The sequence below is a fragment of the Oncorhynchus mykiss genome, chromosome 6, assembly GCF_057628025.1.
Source record: "Oncorhynchus mykiss isolate SJ-2025 chromosome 6, ASM5762802v1, whole genome shotgun sequence".
Lineage (NCBI taxonomy): Eukaryota > Metazoa > Chordata > Actinopteri > Salmoniformes > Salmonidae > Oncorhynchus > Oncorhynchus mykiss.
This window is the reverse complement of record NC_143027.1, coordinates 6,483,382-6,510,237: the sequence shown is the minus strand read 5'-3', so window position 1 is coordinate 6,510,237 and position 26,856 is coordinate 6,483,382. Positions and strand designations below refer to the sequence as shown.

The 26,856-nt window shown below is 42.9% G+C and overlaps 1 protein-coding gene across 1 annotated transcript; it reads right to left on the bottom strand.

Annotated features, from left to right (window-relative positions):
* Positions 1 to 319: 319 nt before the first annotated feature.
* Positions 320 to 20,433, bottom strand: LOC110525076 (myosin heavy chain, fast skeletal muscle-like). Its single transcript, XM_090236889.1, has 41 exons — positions 20,192 to 20,433; positions 19,656 to 19,701; positions 19,296 to 19,523; positions 18,153 to 18,299; positions 16,873 to 17,029; positions 15,431 to 15,458; positions 15,073 to 15,181; positions 14,827 to 14,919; positions 14,599 to 14,659; positions 14,277 to 14,375; positions 13,320 to 13,423; positions 12,809 to 12,947; positions 12,416 to 12,534; positions 12,097 to 12,246; positions 11,831 to 12,001; positions 11,301 to 11,604; positions 10,909 to 10,973; positions 10,727 to 10,814; positions 10,493 to 10,610; positions 10,203 to 10,326; positions 9,329 to 9,465; positions 8,416 to 8,671; positions 7,926 to 8,168; positions 7,402 to 7,578; positions 7,157 to 7,302; positions 6,885 to 6,975; positions 6,200 to 6,589; positions 5,952 to 6,078; positions 5,637 to 5,755; positions 5,298 to 5,494; positions 4,794 to 4,977; positions 4,512 to 4,677; positions 4,078 to 4,202; positions 3,568 to 3,876; positions 3,162 to 3,365; positions 2,891 to 3,016; positions 2,089 to 2,259; positions 1,518 to 1,622; positions 1,326 to 1,421; positions 805 to 936; positions 320 to 453 (listed from the first exon to the last, which is right to left on the bottom strand). Exons 3-41 carry the CDS (start codon positions 19,509 to 19,511, stop codon positions 433 to 435), a joined length of 5,814 nt encoding a protein of 1,937 aa, XP_090093015.1. The 5' UTR covers positions 19,512 to 19,523; positions 19,656 to 19,701; positions 20,192 to 20,433; the 3' UTR covers positions 320 to 432.
* Positions 20,434 to 26,856: the final 6,423 nt, after the last annotated feature.

The following is a 26,856-nucleotide window of genomic DNA, read 5'->3' as shown; positions in this document are numbered from 1 at the left end:
TTGTGAAAAACACTTAAACCGCTACTCTTCTGGAACCGAATGTAGGGGATAACATGTTTACTGTTGCCTTGTTTTCTTTTTCCCCCGAAACGGTAAAGGGTTCAAACTGTTTTCTTGATGTTATGAATGGTCAGTCCATTCATCCATTCAGCTCTGTATGAATGTGAGAGTTTTTTCCAGCCTCATACCTCGGCTGTTTACCAAAATAAGTGACCGCTGTATTGTTGTTGGAATCCCAGATTGCTCCTTTAATTAAAGCACAATATCTAGTATGAAAAAAGCTGTTATCTGAGTAATAAGTCCACAGTCACAAAGGAAGTGTACGTAGGCCTAAGTGTTTTTAATCAATGCTCAACATTTTACCATGAAAATCATATTTTATGCAACACAGGAAAATGAAAAGACTTTCATCTTCAATAGTTTGATCTTCGTTTATTCAGCAGCTTCTTTGCCCTGTAAGAAGAAAGACAAGAACGGGTCAGTATCAATTATAAACATGCTAAATATATAACACTATAAAGCATGATGGACCAAGCATTTAAGGCTCAATGCTAAGCTTTAATTTTCCATTTTTGAAGTACCAACTTAGTTTGAAGGAATCTTTTTTGTTGTTGCCCTGATGTGCTTCTTGGAGATGTTCAATACATTTGAGTGAGTGTAAAAGGTCAGTATTGACCTCAGTGAAGGATGAATCATAGGTGGTGTTGATGTGGTCATGTTTGAACATGAATCAGGTGTGAATCAGGTGTGAATCAGGTGTGAATCAGGTGTGAATCAGTTGTAGGTTCAGCAGCATCTCTGTACCTTTCCACTGTCACGGCTCTTGGCTCTGAGCTTGTTGACCTGAGTCTCAGCGATGTCAGCACGCTCCTCAGCCTCCTCCAGCTCGTGCTGAACCTTCCTGAACTTAGACATGTGCTGGTTGGATGCTTCCTCCTGGGTTAGGGGAAATAGGAGAGCAGAACATCAGCATTCAAATAGGCCCCCGGCCCCCAGGCCCCTGGCTCCCAGGCCCCAGGCCCCCCGACCCCCCGGCCCCCGGCCCCCCGGCACAGCAAATGAATATTCAACCCCCTCTCCTTTAAGTTGCTAACAACACATAGGCATAGAGATGTATGGGAGGCACTCAGAAAAGTACATAAGTTCTTCAGTTGAGTCATTGTGGACTGATGTGTATTAGCACTTGCACTAAACTATAGGCACATTAAGTTTTGTAATGTCTACTGAGGGGTTAAACTGTTGTTGATATGTGCAGAGGGTCCCTGGTTCGCGCCCGGGTAGGGGCGAGGGGACGGTCTAAAGTTATACTGTTACATATGACTCACCGCTTCCTCAGCCTGCCTCTTATAGGCCTTGACTTTCATCTGCAGCTTATCTACCAGGTCCTGAAGTCTGCCAACGTTCTTCTTATCCTCCTCAGTCTGTGGGAGAAGATCAAAGAGTCAATGCCACATAGTTTTTACACTCGAACCTGTCTGTGTTAGTGTCAAGTTTGTGAAGAAGACACTTTCTCTTACCTGGTAAGTGAGCTCCTTGACTCTGCGCTCATACTTGCGGACTCCCTTGACCGCGTCTACACCTCTTCTCTGCTCGGCCTCCACCTCAGTCTCCAGCTCACGCACCTTTTATGGAAGAAATTAACGTAGGCATTCGAAATCAGACGGGACAAATCTTTTCAAAACAGGTATATTATTCTAAGTCAAAGAGGCACAATCGTTGTCTGTTTCTATGTAGTTTAACGTTTAGAATATTATGGTCTGTAATGAATATTATGGTCTGTAATGAATATTATGGTCTGTAATGAGTATTATGGTCTGTAATGAATATTATGGTCTGTAATGAATATTATGGTCTGTAATGAATATTATGGTCTGTAATGAGTATTATGGTCTGTAATGAATATTATGGTCTGTAATGAATATTATGGTCTGTAATGAATATTATGGTCTGTAATGAGAACAGCTTTTCATTGTCTAGGTGCATTATTGACAGAAATGTCATAACTCAATGGACCTACAGTATGTATTTTATTATAATGAAATAAATGTCCATCATTCAGACTTTCAATCCACCCTGCTGTTAACTCACCCTGGACTCCAGTTTCTGGAGCTGCTTCTTGCCTCCCTTCATGGCCAGATTCTCAGCCTCATCCAGACGGTGCTGCAGGTCCTTGACTGTGACCTCCAGGTTCTTCTTCATCCTCTCCAGGTGAGAGCTGGTGTCCTGCTCCTTCTTCAGCTCCTCGGCCATCATGGCCGCCTGGAATGGTCGTTTGTTGAATTTATGCACCAACTGGCACCAATCATAGTCTCTCTAGACAGTTGTGTTGCCTCCCAGACAGATGGGTAACCAACGTTCCAGCATGCATGGGTTCACTAAAACAACTGACAGCTTGACAGAGAGGAAAGGGCGTAGTGGGGCGCTGTAAAAATCTGTCCAGAACCCTGCCGAACATTTACAGTTGCTAGCTATATGAAGCATATTTCCAGTTAGTGTATTTTGCAAGTACACATAAGTAGTTTGCATGTGTCATGATGATAATAGTAATAATAATAATGACTGGCTGTGGCTTTTATTAGCCTAGCTATCTGTGTCCGTATTGTGGGTCTGCCTTTGTCATGGTTCCATTGAGATTATTTTTAGGCCCCGCCTGGCCAAACTCACGATTTGTTGGTAGATTTACCTGTCTGAAGAGCACCTTCCCCATATTGGCCAAGAAAATCTGACACAATTCCCAGACTTAGTGCTGTTGCCCTACATCTGGGATTCCCAACACTACACCAATCATAACTTCCCTCTGAGATCCTTGTTGTGGTTAACCAGCCCAGCTACCATTGGCCCTTTAGGACAAATCAAATTTGACATTACTCAATCGATCATAAGGACTCACATCAGTGATGGCCTTTTTGGCCTTCTCCTCTGCGTTCCTGGCCTCCTGGACAATGTCGTCCACCTCTCCCTGCACCTGCACCAGGTCAGTCTCCAGCTTCTTCTTGGAGTTCAGAAGGCTGGTGTTCTGGAAGAGGAAACGAGACAATTTGTTTTGACGCTCAAGAGACCTTACAAAGTCACAGGGCAGAAATGCTGAAAATCTAAAAGGCAGCACTGTCGAATTCCAGATGCTTGGTCGCGTTTCATTAGAAATGGCTTTTGACCCATACCTGGGAGTGCAACAGTCCGACGCGCTCGCTGGCGTCTACCAGCTCAGTCTCAGCCACTTTGCGGCCTCTCTCTGTCTGCTCCAGAGCAACTCTCAGCTCCTCAATTTCAGCCACCATCAGGCCGTTTCTGCGCTCCACCATGGCTGCCTGCTCCTTCATGTCCTCTGAGGCACGGACGGCGTCATCAAGGTGCATTTGGGCATCCTGGGATTCACAATGACATAGGTTCATTAGGACTCATTGGAAAGTATAGGATCATTCATAGAAATGTAAATTGGTAAGAACTTCCCCAGTTTCCCTACCTTTCTACAATATATGAATCCACTCTTCAATTATTTTCTACAGATTCACAAACAAATACCTCCCCATGTTCAGGTTGTTGAGCCTGATGTCCCAGTCCCTTTACCTTGAACTGTCCCTGGATGTTCCTCAGCTGTTTCTGGGACTCAGCGGCCTGCCTGTTGGCGTGGCTCAGCTGGATCTCCATCTCGTTCAGGTCTCCCTCCATCTTCTTCTTCACCCTCAGGGCGTCATTCCTGCTCCTGACCTCAGAGTCCAGGGTGCTCTGCATGGAGTCAACCACCCTCTGGCTGTTCCTCTTGATCTGCTCCATCTCTTCGTCCTTCTCAGCGATCTTCCTGTCCACCTCGCCCTTAATCTGGTTCAGCTCCAGCTGCACACGCAGAATCTTGGATTCCTCGTGCTCCAGTGTGCCCTGGACAAAGAGAAACAGTCAAGCGAATTGTGTTTATTACACTTGGATGTGTATAACACAATTAATTAAATATACAGTTTACTCTTAATTTGGGTCATGGGAGGATGGTCAACTTCTCATTTGAGTCTCGAGCTGAAAAGGTTTTAAAAGCCCTGGGCTAGTGTAACACTCCTTTTCCCATCATACAGTTGTAGTTTGTACCTCAGCCTCCTCCAGAGCGGTCTGGATCTCAGACTTCTCTGTCTCCACGGTCTTCTTGGCCTTCTCCAGCTCATGGATGCTCTTGCCAGTCTCTCCAATCTGCTCAGTCAGGTCAGAGATCTCCTCTGCACACACACCAACAGAGGAGCAGTTTAGACTTTAGATTTTCAGTGGAAATCACCAATGCTCTCAAGTTGACATTAAATCATAACAACAGGCAATTAAAGAGCAGCACTTCATACGGTCTTGTAACTCTAATTGCCCTGCACTTCCTTGAGTTGTTCAAAGGAATACCGATTACTAAATCATAATATTTTTAAGTGTACATGAAAACACGGAGATGGTGTAAAAGTCATTTTTGATGATTACGGTTCCTTCCATTTTCAAAACCCTAGTCAAAGATGAACTCAATAGAACTTTTTTCAAAATCTCACGTTGCAGGTTCTTGTTCTCTCTCTTCAGAGTCTCCAGATGATCCAGAGCCTCCTCGTAGGAGTTCTTCATCTTGAAGAGTTCAGTGCTCATAGAGCGAGCTTCCTTCTGAGCTCCTTCCAGCTCAGCCTGGCCCTCCTCGTACTTCTGCTTCCACTCTGCCAGAACCTAGGGAAATCCATGGGATTTTCATTAGAAGTCAATAATGAAGAGTTTTGAATCAGAAATAAACAAACATTTTACTACAATTGATCACATGTAGCAGACAGAAAATGCATTTTCACCTTGTCAAAGTTCCTCTGCTTCTTGTCAAGGTTGGCGGCCATTGCGTTGGCTCTCTCAACGTCAATCATGAGGTCCTCCACCTCTCCCTGCAGCCTCTGCTTGGTCTTCTCCAGGGAGGCGCACTTAGAGTTGGTCGCCTCAATGGTCTCCTCAGCCTCCTGCAGACGCTGGGCCAGCTTCTTCCTGTTGGACGATAAAGAGGGTGGTTTTTATTGTGACCAATTTGTTGAAAACAAATGCTACAATAAATGCTACAAATGCTACAATAAATGCTACAAATGCTATAATAAATGCTACAAATGCTACAATAAATGCTACAAATGCTACAATAAATGCTACAAATGCTATAATAAATGCTACAAATGCTACAATAAATGCTACAAATGCTACAATAAATGCTACAAATGCTACAACACATATTGATGTAACATTTTCTCAGAGCCCCCTACCACCCTCTCCATCCACACCCCATTTTTGAGTTTTTGCTGTTGTGTGTGACTCACTTGGCCTCCTCCAGCTCTTCTGTGCGCTGGATGGCATCAGTTTCATACTTAGTCCTCCACTGAGCCACCTCGCTGTTGGCCTTGGACATGCCGCGCTGCAGCTCTGCCTTGGCCTCCTGCTCCTCTTCAAACTGCTCTCTCAGGAGATCACAGTCATGGCGGGCAGACTGGACACCGTGGGCCAGTGCGTTTTTAGCCTGTGAGAGACAAAGAGAGAAAGATAAAGACCAGAAGAGTAAAACAAATTGCAGTAGAAGTCTGAGGGTGGCATAGTCACAATCTATTTGAAGATTTGGCTCTAAACTCTGTAGTCGGTGGTGTCCATTTTGGATTCCTTACCTTGACCTCCTCCTCAATCAGTCTCTTCATCTCCTCAACCTGCTGGGTGAAGGCCTGTTTGCCTCTTGTCAACTGAGACACCAGGGCTTCCTTCTCCTCCAGCTGGCGTCCAAACTCACCTGCAGGGATAGAGGGACATCTTGTTAATGGGATCTCTGTTCACTACAATTAACAACGTATTTTGAGGTATCGTAGGGCAATGTTAGGTGGTGAATAGGACTGTAGAATCTACAGTATGTGGACTGGACTATATAGATGCAGCCTCCAACACGTTATTGTACACTATGTTGGTTTGTCGTTCATTGTTGACGGTACCATTTTCTGTCAGGAGTCTGGCCCTCTGTCCGCTGATGTCGTTGACCTGGCGAACATTCTCATCATTCTTAGTCTTGAGCTCGCTCAGCTGGTCCTCAAGAGTACGGCACATCTTCTCCAGATTGCCCTGTTAGTGAAACAAGTCCCAACATTACTTTATACATGGGACTCTTGTCAACTTCAGTTCACTTGAATATTAATGAAGTTGACCTTCCTCAACACTGCTTGACTAAAACATCACTACTCACCTTAGCCTTGGCGACGGCCTCCATGTTGCTGGAGAGGTCATCAATCTCCATCTTGTACTCACTCTTCTCTTTCTCCAGCTTCTGCTTGACACGTTGAAGGTTGTCGATCTGCTCCCCGAGCTCAGCCACACTGTCGGCCTGCTTCTTGCGCAGAGCGGCGGCTGTGGCCTCATGCTGCAAAGTGGACTCTTCAAGATCACGACGCAGCTTCTGGAACTCAGCCTCGCGCTTCTTGTTCATCTCAATCTGAGCAGCAGTGGCGCCTCCGGCCTCCTCCAGCCTCTCGCTGATCTCCTCAAGTTCCCTGGAGAGATCGGCCCTCTGCTTCTCAACCTTAGCCCTGGCAGCACGCTCAGCCTCAATTTCCTCCTCCAGCTCCTCAATACGGGCCTAGAACAGGGAACAGGAGCAGGTGGGATGAACACTACAATACAGTTGAAACATGAAAGAATAAGAGTTTGTATATTTTGTATAAATGTGTTAACAGAGAGTCAGTTCCACTAATATATTAAGTAGACAGTGTCCCATGTGTCAAACCAAAACCATAATGGTAAGAAGCACCATCTTCCAACCTACTGAGCCATCAGAAGCCACAAGGAAGAATGTGTGCTATCAGAATACATCTTCTAAGGAAATGATTCAGGTGTGTTCTTTCCTGTACTGGAGCTTAGATCCTGTACTGTACCTGGAGTTCCTTGATCTTCTTCTGCAGCTGAGCTCCCAGAGACTGCTCATCCTCTATCTTGCTGAGGAGCTGAGTGGTCTCAAAGTCCTTCCTGAGAAACACAAACACGTCGATTGCGGAGTTGGTTTGATAGTGTAAAGGGAGAATATCCTACCATTCACTTTGCTTTTAAGAATCACGTGCAAATGCTAATTGATAATTACAAGAATATGTCAAGAACAACCATTATGATCAATATGGCAGTGATACTGTAAACATTTGTTTGTGTTTACTTCTTGATTTTCTCATCAGACTGCTGCTTGTCATTCTCCAGGTCCATTATGGACTCCTGGGCCAGTTTCAGATCTCCCTCCAGCTTTCTCTTGGCTCTCTCAAGGTCCATACGGAGCTTCTTCTCTTGCTCCAGAGAACCCTCAAGCTACAAGATAAAAACACACACATATTGTTCAAAATCTAAACAACTGTAGATAATATCATCTTGCATACTATCATGGCCAAAATGTCAAACTCCACTCACGTCGTCCACTTGCTGTTCCAGCTTGGTCTTGGACTTGGTCAGAGTGTTGACTTTGTCCTCCTCTGCCTGCAGGTCGTCCAGTGTCTGCTGGTGGGCCTCTTGGAGGGCTTTCTTCTCCTTGGTCAGCTTGGCAACACTCTCATCCATAGACGCCATCTCCTCTGTCAGGTTTTTAACCTGAAAACAGCACCAGCCAAAATTAGTCATTGGTCATATCACTATAAAGGAGAGATTGAGTTAGATATATATTTAATTCATTTAATTCAGATTAGAAATATCAACAAATACTTTCCTATAGATTCAACACTAGATGGCAGTGTACTCCGGAGTACTAAGGGGAAGTCATAAACGAGGGGGGAGAAGAACATGCAATGGATGTGGGGAGTAACCCGAAACTGACATTCCATTATTTTGGGTCTTGATTTTCCCTGCACCCACAAAACAACTTGAATTCAATTTCTGTTTAGCTACATTTTGAGTTGGTTATTGTTTGGATTATTGTTTTGTTGGACTGTCTATGATACCTTGTTTTCGGTGGCGTGCTTCTCCTTCTCCACTTTGGCCAAGGTGAGCTCCAGGTCATCAATGTCCTTCTTCAGCTCAGAGCACTCATCCTCCAGCTTCCTCTTCTTGGCAGTCAACTCAGCATTCATCTCCTCCTCGTCCTCCAGCCTCTCGGTCGTCTCTTTGAGTTTGGCCTCCAGCTGGATCTTGCTCTTGATGAGCCCCTCACACCTTTCCTCAGCATCATTCAGATTCTCTGAATCCTGGTTTCAGAACAACAGAAAAACATCTGCGGCTTCACTTTGTGTATCAACAGATGGACGTAATTTAGCCAAAGAGGTCAGAGCAAATCAATGGAAATGCATGAAAAATATGTAGCCTAGGTAACATAGGATATAGAAATACCCGACTTAGCCACATATGTCACAGTGTGATTGTGTGTGTGTGTGTGTTCGTGCCTGTGATCATGTGTGTGTAAATGCGCCGTCATGACGGTCGTTGCTCACTCACAGATGAGACTTGAAGCGCCAGGTCTGCCCTCTCCTGCACCAGGGCCACTAACTTCTCCTCCAAATGCTTCTTGGTGGCCAGAGCCTTGGCCAGGTCCGACGTCATCTTCTCATAGTTCTCCTTCATGTTGGCCAGCTCCTTCTCCGTCTCAGCGCTCTGCAGCAGGGGCTTGATCTTGAAGTACAACTTCATCCATGGCCAGGTTTTCACATTCATGAATGAACGGATGTTGTACTGGATGGAGAAGACGGAATCTCTGGTCGACAGAAAAGACAGAGTGACATGTTTAATGAAGCTACATTCTGGTATTCAAAGAACCACAAAATGGAGCACCCCCCCCACCCCCCCCCCCCCCCCCTCCGCCCCCTAACAAAACTTTTGTGTACAGCTAAGAAATAGGGCTAGGGGAAAAGTAACCCCTCTTGAATTCATAGACAGCTCTTTAGATGTGAGGACTGACAGCTCATGTTAAGCTCATGAGGGAGGCATTTTATATTCTTCAACAATGAATGGGCAAATATCGCACATTTAAAATGACAATTCAACAGCTTTCCAAATCCCAAACTACAGCTTTAATAGAACATTATAAGACGTATTTCCTCATTCAGATCAACTCACATCATATTCACTATGTAATCACAATGCATGGGGGCGGCAGGGTAGCCTAGTGGTTAGAGCGTTGGACTAGTAACCGGAAGGTTGCGAGTTCAAACCCCCGAGCTGACAAGGTACAAATCTGTCGTTCTGCCCCTGAACAGGCAGTTAACCCACTGTTCCCAGGCCGTCATTGAAAATAAGAATTTGTTCTTAACTGACTTGCCTGGTTAAATAAAGGTAAAAATAAAAAAAATAAATCACAATGCATGAGATACAGCTGCTTGACAGAAAGCTTTGCATGTCTACTCTCCCTCACCTCCTCTCCATCATCTTGGTGAACTCTCTCCTCATGAGGAATCCACGGCTGAGAGCCTGGACCATGCCGACCAGAGAGGCCAGCTTCTCGTCTCTCATCTCCTCCAAGACACCCAGCAGACCGGCTTTGAAGAACACCTGAGACACAGGTTACCATGGTCCATTATGAAACCACAGATAACAAAAGGAATCAAAGGAAGAGGAACAACTCCACTAGATTGATTTGAACAACATGAACATTGCGATGCTTACAAACAAACCACGTGATAGGTTGTTTCTAAGTTGTTATTGTAGAGTCGTAGAGAGTTAGTGAACACAGACACAGAAAACTGCCCCCATCCCTCTCTAACACAATGCTTTCTATGGGGCGGCAGGGGTTAGGGGCTAGTGGTTAGAGCGTTGGACTAGTAACCGGAAGGTTGGAAGTTCAAACCCCCGAGCTGACAAGGTACAAATTTGTCATTCTGCCCCTGAACAGGCAGTTAACCCACTGTTCCCAGGCCGTCATTGAAAATAAGAATTTGTTCTTAACTGACTTGCCTAGTTAAATAAAGGTACGCATTTCTCTTCCGTGCTTGTGATGTACGACTTTGAAGAAAACAACACTACAATGTTTTTACAGCCTTTCCCATTACTTAAAGGGGCACTCTGCAATTTCCACATCTATTTTTTGGGACTGATAAATGAAGTAGCTGTACCCATTGATTCTTGAAGAATATAACAGATAAATGACTCACTATGTAATTGTTTCAACTGCTGATTGCCACTTTAAATTAAGAAAATAACGGGGAAAAAGGATGAACTGGAGAGATGTTGAATGGTGAAATGATCACTGAAGTTTTGTTGTCCGCTTTTGCAGGTTGTATGTGACTGACCTTGGTGTGTCCAAACTTGTAGTCATCGTGATTCACATCAATGGACCCAAGCAGCTTCTCAGAAGCCTTCTTGTTGTCCATGAACTGGCCCTCGGGGATGACGCTGGCATTCAGTACTTTGTACCTGAATGAGGAGAAATGTTAAAACAAAATCTGTTAAGTTGTAATAGGTAAATTATATTACATAAAAGGTAAGACTACTCTGATGCTGTTAAAACCCTTGGAGCAGATCTTTCTGTGTGTGCGTGTCCATGCTTGCATGTGTTTATTAGTGTTTGTGTGTTGTGTACCTCTGCTTGAAGTCAGCGTAGATGATTCTGCTGGGGAAGCCCTTCCTGCAGATCCTGATACCCTCCAGAACACCATTACACCTGAGCTGGTGGATAACCAGGAAGTTCTCCATCAGACCTGGTAACACAAGCCGAGTCTCTTTAAAATTATCTTAAACAGGTTAAAGATGAGTTGGTTAAGGTTACTGATACTGAACTGATAAGATGTCATATTTAACTCAACATGTATAGTACCTGGAGTCTTTGACTCATTGGGGATCAGGCAGCGCACAAAGTGAGGATGAGTGCTCCTCAAGTTGGTCATCAGCTTATGTAAGTTCTCCTATAAGAGGGTTACAAAGCATTTTCTCAGAAATCATTCATGATAATCAATGCACTTTTTAGAAGGACTGAATATCCACATTTCAGAAGCTCACCCTGAACTGGGACGACACCGTCTGCATGGAGCCACCCTTCTTCTTGCCTCCCTTCTTGGTATTATCTGTTCAAATGGGCAAAGTAAAAGATAACTAGACAAGTCCATTTCCTGTAGCGGGAGGAATAAATAGAATAACAATCATAAGAGTATTGTTAGAAATCTATGTGTGGTGTTGTCTTCAGCAAGCACACTAATTATAAATGAGACAATCTGGGGGGTTAACTTCACCACTCATCTTAATGCAAATGGTGCCAAAGAGATAACACCAATTAAATGTACCCAGTGAATAAACCTGAGAAATTGTGATTACGTTCCAAGACTAAAAGAAAATGTGGGTCTGAGTTTGTAACTAGTGCTTAAATAAATATTTTGTCGTGATGCTAGTCTTACCCTCAGGTGGAGCTGTGGGATACAGGGCGACCAACAGTTTGACTGATGACTTCCCGTACAGCTGAATAACTGAATCGTTCAGGGGATCCTTGTTCTTCTCCAGCCAGCCAGTGATGTTGTAGTCCACAGTGCCGGCGTAGTGCACCAGGGAGAAGTGGGCCTCTGCCTTGCCTTTGGCAGGCTTGGGCTTCTCAAACGCCTTGGTTTTGCCAAGATGCTGGGAGTACAGCTTGTCCTTGAAGGTAGTGTCTGAAGACTTGGGGAACATGCACTCCTCTTCAAGGATGGAGAAGATGCCCAATGGCTTTACGAAAAGAGACGTATATCAAATTAGTGATATTTACATTTAGGATCACATTCGTTCCTTTAGAAAACATGCTATTATAGGATTATATTCACTTAGGGGCAAATAAAATGAAACATATTGAGTTATCAACAGTCAAATACGTTATACCCCAGTGATAATATCTCTCACAGCAATCCCTATCAGCTTTGCTGTTGTGGTCCATTATATTCCTCAGACAGTTTACCTTCTCAATAAGCTCAATGCAGGCAGCCAAGTCCATGCCGAAGTCAATGAAGGCCCAGACGATTCCCTCCTTCTTGTACTCCTCTTGTTCCAGGACGAACATGGTGTGGTTGAAAAACTGTTGCAGTTTCTCATTGGTGAAGTTGATGCACAGCTGCTCCATGCTGTTGTACTGTTGAAGGAATTTCAGAAGGGATCATTTCATCATTATACAAGGCTGTAATCCCTCTGTCACAACAAATTGTCTTGTTCTGGTCTCATACTCACATCAAAGATCTCAAACCCGGCAATGTCCAACACGCCGATATAGAACTGCCTTGGATTCTTGGTGTCCAACATCTCGTTGATACGGATGACCATCCACAGGAACATCCTCTCATAGATGGACTTGGCCAGAGCCGAGACTGAGTTATTAACCTGAAATGATAATACCTCAAATGAATACATGCAATATTGACCTTGTCTAGTGACAAGGTGATGAGAGCTTGGGAAAAATAACATCACTATTCAAAACAAGCTATGCACTCGTCCCCAAAATAATTGCGGTGGTGAGAAAATGGTAGATGCTGTGTTTGACTGCCTTTACCTGAGGCACGGTCTGTCCCTTAGTCACATACTCGTTGCCGACCTTCACTCTGGGGTAGCACAGAGCCTTCAGCATCTCAGCTGAGTTCAGGCCCAGCAGGTAGGCGATTTTATCAGCCACTGTAGCGAAAACCAACAACAACAGACTCAGGCACACAAGATGTTTCTGATGTCACACTAACAAAACAGTTTGGTCAACTCTTTTGTGGGTTAAGTTTTGATTGTCACCCATTTCCATTTGAAATCATTTCTGGAGGTTGAAATTTGGTCTCCAAAAATGATCTCCTACCTGACTTTCATGTGGCACTGTCTGTTTAACATGTTCTATTTCTATGTTGGGGACTGGGAATGGGACTAATGCTCTACATATTGTATATCTATGAGTGGGACTCACCCTCTGTGCCGTCTGGCTCGGCCTGCTCCTCACGCTGCTTCTGCTTGAATTTCAAGTTTCCATGGTGCAGTACAGCTCCTGTCAGCTTGTAGATGCCCACCTTCTCCTCATTAGTGAAGCCCAGGATTGTAATGGCATCCTGGCATTAGACAGGAAGTACAACAGTGATGAAGTGAACAGCAGATTGCTCAGTTCCAGCTCACTCCAGAACAAATGGGATTGATAGATTTCACTGGCTTCTCAGCTCCATATCATTACGCTTGGCCAACACACTAGTAGATGGCAGCACAAAAGGAGTTTTACATTGTTCCACAGGGCACTTAGTGGCACTCTCTTGTTGATGTTTTACATGTATGTGCCTCAAGGTGAAGTCTGAAGGCATGAAGAGTGCGTCGAGGCACATGCCTAACTAACACAAGGCATTTAGTTGGAATTGCACAATGTATTCAGTGTGTATGGTGGTCCTACCCATTCCATATGTAGAGTTTGGTTAACCCTTTGTATAACTCACGTCTGTGGCATCCAGCTCTTCCTTGTCGTTGATGCTGGCCACAGTGATCTGTCCCTGACTGCACATGGGGAAGTCGTAGGGGTTGGTGGTGATGAGTGACATTTCTGTGGACAACAGAGAACGGCCTGTCAGTTAAATCGCTCAGAATTCTTCTGTCCTACCTTCACAGTATCTCTCCCTCCTTTACTCAATAAGTGGGACTCAATGATACATGTAGGATATAACAAATAGCATTATAAAAGGTTCCTGGACTGATGCAGCACCGTGCAATACTTCCCCCAAAGACCTGACCCGTGTCCAGATGTCTTGATCTTCCCCCAAAGACCTGACCCGTGTCTAGATGTCTTGATCTTCCCCCAAAGACCTGACCCGTGTCTAGATGTCTTGATCTTCCCCCAAAGACCTGACCCGTGTCTAGATGTCTTGATCTTCCCCCAAAGACCTGACCCGTGTCTAGATGTCTTGATCTTCCCCCAAAGACCTGACCCGTGTCTAGATGTCTTGATCTTACCCCAAAGACCTGACCCGTGTCTAGATGTCTTGATCTTCCCTCAAAGACCTGACCCGTGTCTAGATGTCTTGATCTTCCCCCAAAGACCTGACCCGTGTCTAGATGTCTTGATCTTCCCCCAAAGACCTGACCCGTGTCTAGATGTCTTGATCTTCCCCCAAAGACCTGACCCGTGTCTAGATGTCTTGATCTTCCCCCAAAGACCTGACCCGTGTCTAGATGTCTTGATCTTCCCCCAAAGACCTGACCCGTGTCTAGATGTCTTGATCTTACCCCAAAGACCTGACCCGTGTCTAGATGTCTTGATCTTCCCCCAATGACCTGACCCGTGTCTAGATGTCTTGTTACCTTGGATGTACTCATTGTAATAGTATTTTTTATCTTATTTTACATGTTCCACAGATGGAGGTGGGAATAATTTCTCCTGAACCTCTGCTTTGACGTACCAACTATCTCAGGTTTGTGGTTGGTCATCATCTGGAAGAAGATGTGGTAGCCTCTCTCATCGGGCAGCTGGAAGGACACCCTGGACTTCTCTAGCAGGTCTGTGAGAGAGAGAGAGAGACAGAGAGAGAGACAGAGAGAGAGAGAGACAGAGAGAGAGAGAGAGAGAGAGAGAGAGAGAGAGAGAGAGAGAGAGAGAGAGAGAGAGACACAGACACAGACACAGAGAGAACATGAGATACAAATAATTGTGATGATATGATCTCCAAAAAAGTATCTCTGTGAATTTAGAAAAGCATTGAGAAACAAGGAAAACCAACTCACAGGTCTCAATGTCAGCTTTAGCCAGTTTTCCTCCTTGGAAGTGAATCCTGATGAATTTACCCTGTAGTAGAACATGGAGGTTAGAGATAGGTCAACTAAATACATGTACCATCTTACTTTAATAGATTAACAGTTTGTTGAGAACTACTGAAACCAGAGAACTAGAGAACTACTGAAATAAATGTTTCCAATATAAGATAACTTCCACAGTGTGCCATTTATACTTACAAAGCGAGATGAGTTGTCATTCCTCACTGTCTTGGCATTACCGTAAGCCTCCAGCAGAGGGTTAGCAGCAATGATCTGATCCTCAAGAGACCCCTGATCGAGACAAACACAAGTTGCTCAGAAACTGGTAAAGTGGTAAACTTTGTTTTTCTAGATTTTTTTTTTAACATTCATTTTCCTTGAAACAGGTTTTGACACCCAACCAAACTGAAATGTGTTAAAAAGATAAACATAAGCACAACCTACCTGCATTTTGCTGGGGTCTACTTCCTTCTTGGCGCCAGACACTGCAATGGTGGCAAAGTACTGAATGACACGCTTGGTGTTGACAGTCTTTCCTGCACCGGATTCTCCACTGGTTTATATGACAGAGAAAGAGGGGTTTTAGTTACATGTTTGAGTGCAAAATTGGCTTTCACTAAGAAATAGCATTGAACAATAACACTGTTGACCTGTTTTCTAACATAAATAATGAACAAATATTTCATCTACTCATTATTACACAAAGCCTAATCCACAATGTCATGTACGTTTTTCACACCAAGTCACCAAACATATTACAATAGAAACCATTTGTCAATTGACATTTTAGTAAACAACTTACGTAATCAGGACGGACTGGTTCTCGTTATCTGAAACCAAAATACATATTGCTTATCATACCCAAGCAGCATTATGGGTACATTATAGCATTCATAGCATCATCATGAATTTCAGTATGGAACATTCTCCATTCAAGGCTACTGAATGCTCAGATATTTCCAGCAAACTGTTCTGACCTAGACTAGAAAACACGAGATACACACTTAGAAAAGAGGGTTCCTCAAGGGTTCTTTGGGAAGGGTGATGGTTCTATGTGGAACCATAATGACTCGGAGAACCCTTTGAGCTCTTCAATGGTTCTTTGCAGTTGAGAAAAGGTTTTTTCCTTTTTTTAGTGAAAATTCAAATGTAGGGACGGCGGCTCATTAGAATAGTGAGACTGTCCTTCCAGTTGATCTAATCTGTTGTGTACTGCCATCACAATGTAGGGAGCCTAGTGGTTAGAGTGTTGATCCAGGAACCCGAAAGGTTGCTCTTTTCAATCTTTGCGCTAACAAGGTTAAAATTGCTCCAGGTTTACCTTTGATAATGGCTGACGCTGGCCATGACCCCACTCTCCGAGGGTGTTTGGATGTGCAAAAAACACTTTTCTATTTCATACACTTGTATTGGATGGATGTAGGTGAAAATATAATAATAATAATAATAATATATATATATATATATGGGCAAATATAAGAACTCATCAAATGATTATTATGGCCAGTGCTTGTGTCTTGTGAAAGACTAGTGTGTGGTCTTGCGTTTTTTTGAGAACTAAAATCAGTGTTTTTTAAAATTCTCTCCATAGGAAGCCTCTTCGTTCCAGAGCTAACACACCTGATTTATCTTGTCAATTATAACACACCTGATTTATCTTGTCAATTAACTAATAATAAAACCTACAGAATAAAACCTACAGAACATATTACGACTAATCAGAAAAAAAGAATCCTTATCGTTGTTCAAAAGGTTCTTTGTAGAACCGTTCTCCATTAAGGTTCTATAAAGAACCGTTTCTATACGGAACCAAAAAGGGTTGTAATGATAGCGGAACCCTTTTTGATGTTGTAGAACCACAAAGGTTCCATTTACAACCGTATGAGTATGGTTCTTTATAGAACCCTCAAGAAAGGGTTCTACATAGCACCAAATAGGGATCCGCTATGGTTACAAGCCAAATAACCCTGAATAGAACCATTTGTTTTAAGTGTGTACCTCTCTAAAGCATAGTTTTACTTTCATCCATCCGTCCATCCATCCATCCGTCTGTCCATCCATCCATCCATCCATCCATCCGTCCGTCCATCCATCCATCCATCCATCCATCCGTCCATCCATCCATCCGTCCATCCATCCATCCATCCGTCCATCCATCCATCCATCCATCCGTCCATCCATCCATCCAACCATCCATCATCCATCCATCCATCCATCCGTCCATCCATCCATGAGAGCTCGTACCAATCTGCATGAACTGAAAGGCGTTGTCAGAGACGGAGAAGATATGGGGTGGAGCCTCCATCCTCTTCTTCCCTCTGTAGGCGTTAACAACCTCCATGTCGTACACAGGAAGCCACTTGTAGGGGTTCACCGTGGCACAGAAGAGCCCAGAGTAGGTCTGGATGAAAGTGATCAAATTAAATTAGGGGATTAACAAAATCTGATTGACTTTCACCTGGATTCATGTGAGGATGTGGGTGTACTTTGATTATGTGGGTCTGCAATATTGGTATGTGTAGTACTGTATGTGTTAATGTGTAGTACTGTATGTGTTAATGTGTAGTACTGTATGTGTTAATGTGTAGTACTGTATGTGTTAATGTGTAGTATTGTATGTGTTAATGTGTAGTACTGTATGTGTTAATGTGTAGTAACTGTATGTGTTAATGTGTAGTACTGTATGTGTTAATGTGTAGTACTGTATGTGTTAATGTGTAGTACTGTATGTGTTAATGTGTAGTACTGTATGTGTTAATGTGTAGTACTGTATGTGTTAATGTGTAGTACTGTATGTGTTAATGTGTAGTAACTGTATGTGTTAGTGTGTAGTACTGTATGTGTTAATGTGTAGTACTGTATGTGTTAATGTGTAGTACTGTATGTGTTAATGTGTAGTACTGTATGTGTTAATGTGTAGTACTGTATGTGTTAATGTGTAGTACTGTATGTGTTAATGTGTAGTAACTGTATGTGGTAATGTGTAGTACTGTATGTGTTAATGTGTAGTACTGTATGTGTTAATGTGTAGTACTGTATGTGTTAATGTGTAGTACTGTATGTGTTAATGTGTAGTAACTGTATGTGTTAATGTGTAGTACTGTATGTGTTAATGTGTAGTACTGTATGTGTTAATGTGTAGTAACTGTATGTGTTAGTGTGTAGTACTGTATGTGTTAATGTGTAGTACTGTATGTGTTAATGTGTAGTACTGTATGTGTTAATGTGTAGTAACTGTATGTGTTAATGTGTAGTACTGTATGTTTTAATGTGTAGTACTGTATGTGTTAATGTGTAGTACTGTATGTGTTAATGTGTAGTACTGTATGTGTGTAGTACTGTATGTGTTAATGTGTAGTACTGTATGTGTTAATGTGTAGTAACTGTATGTGTTAATGTGTAGTACTGTATGTGTTAATGTGTAGTACTGTATGTGTGTAGTACTGAATGTGTTAATGTGTAGTACTGTATGTGTGTATTATTTTATGTTCATGTAATTGTGGATGTTTATGCAGGTTTCTTACATAGATCATCCATGCTGCATAACGCTCTTTGAGGTTATACAACACAGAGGCTTCATTCAGGTAGGTCATCATGGCCATGTCCTCAATCTTGTCGTACTTAGGGGGGTTCATCTGGTAGACGTCTGCTTCCTTGAACTCTTTTCCTTCCTGAAACAGTCAGAAATCTACATTACACACAGATCAAACTGGACTTGACTGAATGCTTTTTTTAAATACTCACCTCCACCCACTGACTATACAAAACATTAAGAACACCTGCTCTTTCCATGATATATACCAGGGATGGGTAACTTTGATGGGGGTGCGGGCTGCCAGCTTCCCATCCTTGACATAGACTGACCAGGTGAAAGCTATGATCCCTTATTAAGGTAACTTGTTAAATCCACTTCAATCAGTGTAGATGAAGGGGAGGAGACAGGTTAGAGAAGGATTCTTAACCCTTGACACATGGATTTTGTACCATTAATTTGCCAGACACTCCTATCCAAAGCAATTTCCAGTAGTGAGTTTATACATTTTCATACTGGTCCCCTGTGGGAATTGAACCCACAACCCTGGCGTTGAAAACGCTACGCTCTACCAACTGAACCAGACGGGACCAGAGGATAAAGGACTAAATATTTAAGTTGAATTGAACGGGGTATGGTAGTAGGTGCCAGGCACACCGGTTTGTGTCAGGAACTACAACGCTGCTAGATTTTTTTCAAGCTCGACAAGTTTCCCTTGTGTATCAAGAATATTTTACCAGCCTAAAGACATCCAGCCAATTTGTGGGAAGCATTGGAGTCAAAATGGCCAAGCATCCCCGTGGAACGCTTTCGACACCTTGTAGAGTCCCATGCCCCAACTAATTGAGGCTGTTATTACTCAATATAGGTAAGGTGTTCCTAATGATTGGTGTACGCAGAGTACATAGTGATTCTTGACTTATATTTGTGAGAAAATAATCGATTCAAGTTTTAAAGAGCAACGATAAAAATTATGTTTGAAGGTTATATTCTGTTTACACAAAAAACAAAGCAATGATTTTTAATCTATATTTTGTTACAGATTTTTTCCTTGTCATGCTGATGTTTTTTTTTTCTTCAATAAATAAAGTAATTGCACAAAATGTAACTTGAATACTTTTCAAATCAGCCTTACCTGCTTGGTGCCGTCGGGATTGGTGACTGTCACAGTACACTTTCCGTCGGCCCTGTCAGTGACCAAACCCTTAAGGTACAGCTCTTTGACGTCTGACACATAACAAGCGTTCTTTGAGTCAAAGGGTGCGGCTTGTGCCTCCATCCTCTCCTTCTCAGGCTTACGGAGGTATATGGCAGCCTTGCCGTAGATTTGCATCTCAGCGTCCGTACTCATGGTGACGGATTACTAGGAAAGAGGCGAAACAAGACACGTGATTGATTCTGTGGTGCTTCCCCCACCGTGAACAGAGTAAGGTGAAAGGTATCTCACAGAATATTTTCATCACTTTTAAATGTGAAGACTCAAACCATTCCTCACCTTGTTTTTCCCCTCCTACAGATGAATTTGTACTTCTTGGAGGAACCTGTGAAACATCAGGGTGTGGTGAATACGCACAAGTCTAAAGTCCTATCATTTAGCCCCCGAAGTGCTAGAAAACGTCACCCTTCGACTCAATCATTACGGCCATGTCCATTTCAACTACAGGTGCAACGGGTCAATTTAATTTTCAAGGTGGCAACTCACTTTACGACATATTCTGTCAAGAATTCAAATAAATACCCCTGAAAACATTCTAGACCAGCCCCTAACTTACAAACAAGCAGAGGAGCAACATGTTTAACCACAAATAAAATATTTTAAGTAAAACAAATGTAAAGTTAAATTAAACACCTTTGTTTTTTAATAAACATTTTAAATCAATGACACTTGAATTCATATTTTTTTAATAATCCATAAAACAAGTAAAAAATCAAATTCAGTACTCAATTCAAACCGTGCAGCTACTGCCTCAGATTCTGAATGTAAAGATGTGACAAATGTATAACCTCTAAAGAGGTTGGAGAGAGTCTTACCACAGAGGAAGAAGGTATCTGACTTGTGGATACTGGGTCCTCAGCCTCCTTATATCTGGCTGGAAGTGCCAACCAAGCAGAAGTTAATTATGGACCAGTCTTGGTGAAGGAAAAAGGATTGGATGAGAGACCTCCCCCCGGGACCTATGTGTCTTGTGTATCACCAGCGTCACCAACATCCAGGAGCGTCACACTGCCAGTATATGACTTATTCATGGAATATTGGTCTGAATTGAATTTTACTGAATTTACACAAATGAGAAATGTCATTATTAATAGTTAGGACAATATCAAAAGTTTGATTCATCAAATTGATTCCAATGTTACTACCAATGTCCCTAAAATATTGCCCCACTACCACTAAAATAGTTTAAATGAAATCTAATCTGACCTTATTTACTTAGGTTTTAGTGGCACTAATCTTTATCAATGACCTTATATATATATATATATATATATATTTTTTTTTTGTTGTTGTTATTCTTTTGCTTATAAAAACATCGGAGCTCTCTCTTCACCTCGTGCTTGGGACGGACTTGACCTCGTGCTTGGGACGGACTTGACCTCGTGCTTGGGACGGACTTGACCTCGTGCTTGGGACGGACTTGACCTCGTGCTTGGGACGGACTTGACCTCGTGCTTGGGACGGACTTGACCTCGTGCTTGGGACGGACTTGACCTCGTGCTCGGGACGGACTTGACCTCGTGCTCGGGACGGACTTGACCTCGTGCTCGGGACGGACTTGACCTCGTGCTCGGGACGGACTTGACCTCGTGCTCGGGACGGACTTGACCTCGTGCTCGGGACGGACTTGACCTCGTGCTCGGGACGGACTTGACCTCGTGCTTGGGACGGACTTGACCTCGTGCTTGGGACGGACTTGACCTCGTGCTTGGGACGGACTTGACCTCGTGCTTGGGACGGACTTGACCTCGTGCTTGGGACGGACTTGACCTCGTGCTTGGGACGGACTTGACCTCGTGCTCGGGACGGACTTGACCTCGTGCTCGGGACGGACTTGACCTCGTGCTTGGGACGGACTTGACCTCGTGCTTGGGACGGACTTGACCTCAGGCTTGGGACGGACTTGACCTCGTGCTTGGGACGGACTTGACCTCGTGCTTGGGACGGACTTGACCTCAGGCTTGGGACGGACTTGACCTCGTGCTTGGGACGGACTTGACCTCGTGCTTGGGACGGACTTGACCTCGTGCTCGGGACGGACTTGACCTCGTGCTTGGGACGGACTTGACCTCGTGCTGTGCTTAGTTTAATTTATCACCCATATTCAATAGAACAGATACACAAAGGCTTTCAATTACAGCTCGTAAAAGGTTGAAATCTAACGTGTAGTGACGTATCTACATTAGGATGTTTTGAAGATGCTGGAGAGAGACCCTTTTATTAGCCAATCATTTCATTTGGTCCAGTAGGATTGTTAAGACCTCTTAGGATTCTAACACCAGTACAGTATTTCAATCATATTCTCCACTCATATTACTGACAGCAAGAAAGCTGCCTTCAACTTTTATATTGCTGACAGCAAGAAAGCTGCCTTCAACTTTTATATTGCTGACAGCAAGAAAGCTGCCTTCAACTTTTATATTGCTGACAGCAAGAAAGCTGCCTTCAACTTTTATATTGCTGACAGCAAGAAAGCTGCCTTCAACTTTTATATTGCTGACAGCAAGAAAGCTGCCTTCAACTTTTATATTGCTGACAGCAAGAAAGCTGCCTTCAACTTTTATATTGCTAACAGCAAGAAAGCTGCCTTCAACTTTTATATTGCTGACAGCAAGAAAGCTGCCTTAATAAACTTTTATATTTCACTGAAGTAAACCACTTAGCAGCTGAGCTGGTTTCAATAAAACGGATATAGAACTAATAGGGTATAGTTACAATGAAGTAACAGATTCCTTTACATTTAAATGCCTTTTTTTTAAGAAAACAACTTTTGAAGGAGCCACAATCAGCAGAGACATTGCTTAAAATCATTTCTAAACGCAGGTAATTTAGCAAGTTATTTTTTTTCTTCCAAGTCAGACATTTCATTCACAGCCTTCAACGTGTATCAAATATTTTCTGTTTTCAAACCTCAGCATTTAAAATATATTTTGTGTCTATTATGGTGCAGCTAAATGAATGTTCAACAGGGTGAATGAAACCTTACAGAACGTTCAACATAGAAATGTATTGTGTAGAACAGATATGACTGTCTGTCAGGTAGAATAGAGAATTGTTTCGGCTCTAGTCAATACATTTCACCTCACTGAATACATCTTGTTTTATTATCCAGCTGCAGTGGCCAGCACATCAGTACAAGAAGCCCCATAAGGGGAGAATCTGGACGCACTCGTTGAGCAAGAGGCTGATCATCTGTTGAGATCTTTTCATTTCTCTGGACCGTGCTCGTCTTCACTGCAGCCAAGGTTTATTGTTCAGTAGATCTCCCACCGTTTCCACAACAGCCTATTTCGGCCACTGATATCACTGTTATTAGAGAAGACGCTATTTACTCGGAGCGTTTGTGGATTAAGAGAACATTCGCACCACGCAGACTAAGAGTTTATGTCATTCAAGTTATTTTAATGTGCCTTAGGTCTTACATGATATATGACTAACAACAATTAAGGACGAGACATCTGTTAACTGCCAAATGTCATTAAGCATTAAAACTGTCATTGTAAATATTTGACATATTTTGGCAGGACCTTATGAGAGTCAGACAGTAACTCTTAATCCAAAACATTTTAAGAGTGCTTTAAACGACTGTCGGCGTTCGCCATGTAGTCCTCGTGTTTATCCGACTTTCAGGGAAGATTTGAACCCGTTTAAACCCCAACATTTCTTCGAGTTTTTTACCATCATTGTAAAGCCCTCGTTATGTTAATTAATTTCTGAATATTATTATTTATTTCATATGATTAGTGATTCATTTCTGAATATTATTATTTATTTCATATGATTAGTGATTCATTTCTGAATATTATTATTTATTTCATATGATTAGTGATTCATTTCTGAATATTATTATTTATTTCATATGATTAGTGATTCATTTCTGAATATTATTATTTATTTCATATGATTAGTGATTCATTTATGTTTGTACCTCATTGTTAGGTGAACGTGAACTGAAGTGTCATTTTAATATGTTGAAAATATTTTTTTTTTTTAAATGATGTTTTCAAGAGAAACATTGAACATCTAACAGTCAACTCGTAGTTTAGAAGCAGGTGAGCTGGTTCTAGTCTTCTTGACCATTTTCTGGTGTTTTCTGGTAGAAAACTGAGCACATCGAGCGTAACACGTCAACCCCTGTTACCCATAGAAGAAATGTATTAACCATTTCAAAACAAATTCAAACTTGCGTTTCATTTCCCCTCCCTGTTGCAGGCTTCCGTTCCACCTGTCACAAGGGGATTCATGGCTGATTTAGGATGAAAACCTCAACCCTGTAATGATCACACCTCTTACTTTATTGACACATTACTGGCACTTGCCAAGTATAATTTCTATTTTATTCAACCTCTTGAGATTAATAGTTTTAATTAACGACCAAGTTAAACACCCCAAATGTACTCTGTTTAACAGCCCTTTTTTAATCAACACAGACAAGAGTTTGCCTGAGACACCCCGATGCCTTAGCTGACATAGGGATTCGTAACATGATTCAAGCCATTAAAATGTCACACACAGTAAAAATCTAAATCTGGATGTGAAATGTCACATGCTGTGGCATGGGTCCCCCCGAACTGTACATCTATTATGGTGCCCAATGTCAGCAATGTAAGGACCTTGTGGTCGACTAATAAGGTCTAAATAATGTGCTGGCCTGTATCGGATCTCTCTCTGTGGCCCAGAGTATAGTTGATGAGGTCTTCACTTTTCAGCACAGTGAATTCAATGGAGGGGTACATTTAATATTAATCTCATACATTTACGAGGATAAACAATTTGACCAAACGGGGAGCTACTGTATTGTGCATTACAGATCTTTGGACAAACGTACTAAGAGGCATAAATGGTAGATTTACAAGAAGTAGTTCCATTTTCCACTAGAGTTTAGCAACAGATCAACAAGCGACAGACGCCCAATATGGCCATGTTCAGAAACCAGTGTGCCAGAAATACACGCCGCTTCCACACAGTATTGCTTTATTGCTTGGTGGCAGATCTGCTGCCACTTGAGACGTGCACCTGAGGATATATAAGAAACCGACTTATACATGATATGGCCATTCGACGGACCAGTCAAATACCTGCTTCTTATTGGACAGCTTCATTTGAAGACTTTCAAATACGTCGTTTTAAATGTCAAATGATGAACATTATACTGAACTGTTATAGACTAAACAGAGTTCTTCCAAGCTCTCTCTCTCTGTCTCTCTCTCTCTCTCTCTCTGTCTCTCTCTCTGTCTCTCTCTCTGTCTCTCTCTCTGTATCTCTCTGTCTCTCTCTCTCTCTCTCTCTCTCTCTCTCTCTCTGTCTCTCTCTCTGTCTCTCTCTCTGTATCTCTCTGTCTCTCTCTCTCTCTCTCTCTCTCTCTCTCTCTCTGTCTCTGTCTCTGTCTCTGTCTCTGGCTCTCTCTCTGTCTCTGGCTCTCTCTCTGTCTCTGGCTCTCTCTCTCTCTCTCTGTCTCTGGCTCTCTCGCTCTCTCTCTCTGTCTGTCTCTCTGTCTCTCTCTCTGTCTCTGTCTCTGGCTCTCTCTCTCTCTGTCTCTCTGTCTCTCTCTCTCTGTCTCTGGCTCTCTCTCTCTCTCTCTCTGTCTCTCTCTCAGACAAACAAAAGGTCGTAACAAAAAAAAGTCAGCTCTTCTTAAATGACACATTATGTCCAACAACGGACAAGCGCCACGATCGATAATTTATAGTAATAACTTGACACACTACAAATGTAAACAGCACAGATTGTAGGAAGACAAAGTCAAGGACAAGAAAAGGAAAGTCCATAACGGAGAACATAAATATAAACCGTGAATCCCTCCCTTCGGCTGCAGCTGTTGGAACAAGTGTCTTGGGGAGCAGGGTTGGGGACTCTGTATGGGAAACACATACTGGCACATTATATTATTCATTACATGAAGCCTTTGGAAGAGTCAGGACAAGTTACGGCTGAATCCGCGAGATGGCCTGACGCCAGTGATCAATGTTTAGGAGTGAAACTCTTCACATCAGTCGTGCAATTTGAAGACTGATATACAGTGCACTTGGAAAGGATTCAGGCCCCTTGACTTTTTCCCCATTTTGAAACATTACAGCCATATTCTAAAGTGGATGAAATTGTTGTTTTCCCCTCATCCATCTACACACAATACCCCATAATGACCACGTCAAAACAGGTTTTAAGACATTTTTGCAAATGTATTACAAACAAAAAACAGATATATTACATTTAAATAAGTATTCACACCCATTACTCAGTACTTTGTTGAAGCACCTTTGGCAATGATTAAAGCCTTGAGTCTTCTTGGGTAATGATGCTACAAGCTTGGCACACCTCTATTTGTTAAGTTTCTCCAATTCTTCTCTGCAGATCTTCTCAAGCTCTGTCAGGTTGGATGGGGAGCGTCGCTGAACAGCTATTTTCAGGTCTCTTCAGAGATGTTCGATCGGGTTCAAGTCCAGGCTCTAGCTGGGCCACTCAAGGACATTCAGAGACTTGTCCCGAAGCCACTCCTGCGTTGTCTTGGCTGTGTGCTTCGGGTCGTTGTCCTGTTGGAAGGTGAACCTTCGCCCCAGTCTGAGGTCCTGAGCACTCTGGAGCAGGTTTTCATCAAAGATCTCTCTCTACTTTGCTCCGTTCATCTTTCCCTTGATCCTGACTAGTCTCCCAGTCCCTGCCGCATAAAAACATCCCCACAGCATGATTCTGCCCCCACTATGCTTCACCGTAGGGATGGTGCCAGATTTCCTCAAGACTTGACCCTTGGCATTCAGGCCAAAGAGTTCAATCTTGGTTTCATCAGAACAGAGAATCTTGTTTCTCATGGTCTGAGAGTCCTTTAGGTGCCTTTTGGCAAACTCCAAGCCGGCTGTCATGTGCCTTTTACTGAGGAGTGGCTTCCGTCTGGCCACTCTACCATAAAGACCTGATTGGTGGAGTGCTGCAGAGATCTGGAAGGTTCACCCATCTCCACAGAGGAACTCTGGATCTCTGTCAGAGTGACCTCGTGTTCTTGGTCATCTCCCTGACCAAGCACTTCTCCCCCTATTGCTCAGTTTGGCCGAGCGGCCAGCTCTAGGAAGAGTCTTGGTGGAATGATGGAGGCCACTGTGATCTTAGGGACCTTCAATGCTGCAGACATTTTTTGGTACCCTTCACCAGATCTGTGCCTCGACACAATCCTATCTCTGAGCTCTGCAGACAATTCCTTCGACCTCATGGCTTGGTTTTTGCTCTGAAATGCACTGTCAACTGTGGGACCTTTTATATAGACAGGTGTGTGCATTTCCAAATAATGTCCAATCAATCAATTTACCACAGGTGGACTCCAATCAAGTCGTAGAACCATCTCAAGAATGATCCATGGAAACAGGGTCTGAATTCTTATGTAAATAAGGTATTTCTGTTTTTTTAAACATTTGCAAAATTTTCTAAGTACCTTTTTTAGATTTGTTATTATGGGCTATTATGTGTAGATTGAGGAGATAAATAATTAATG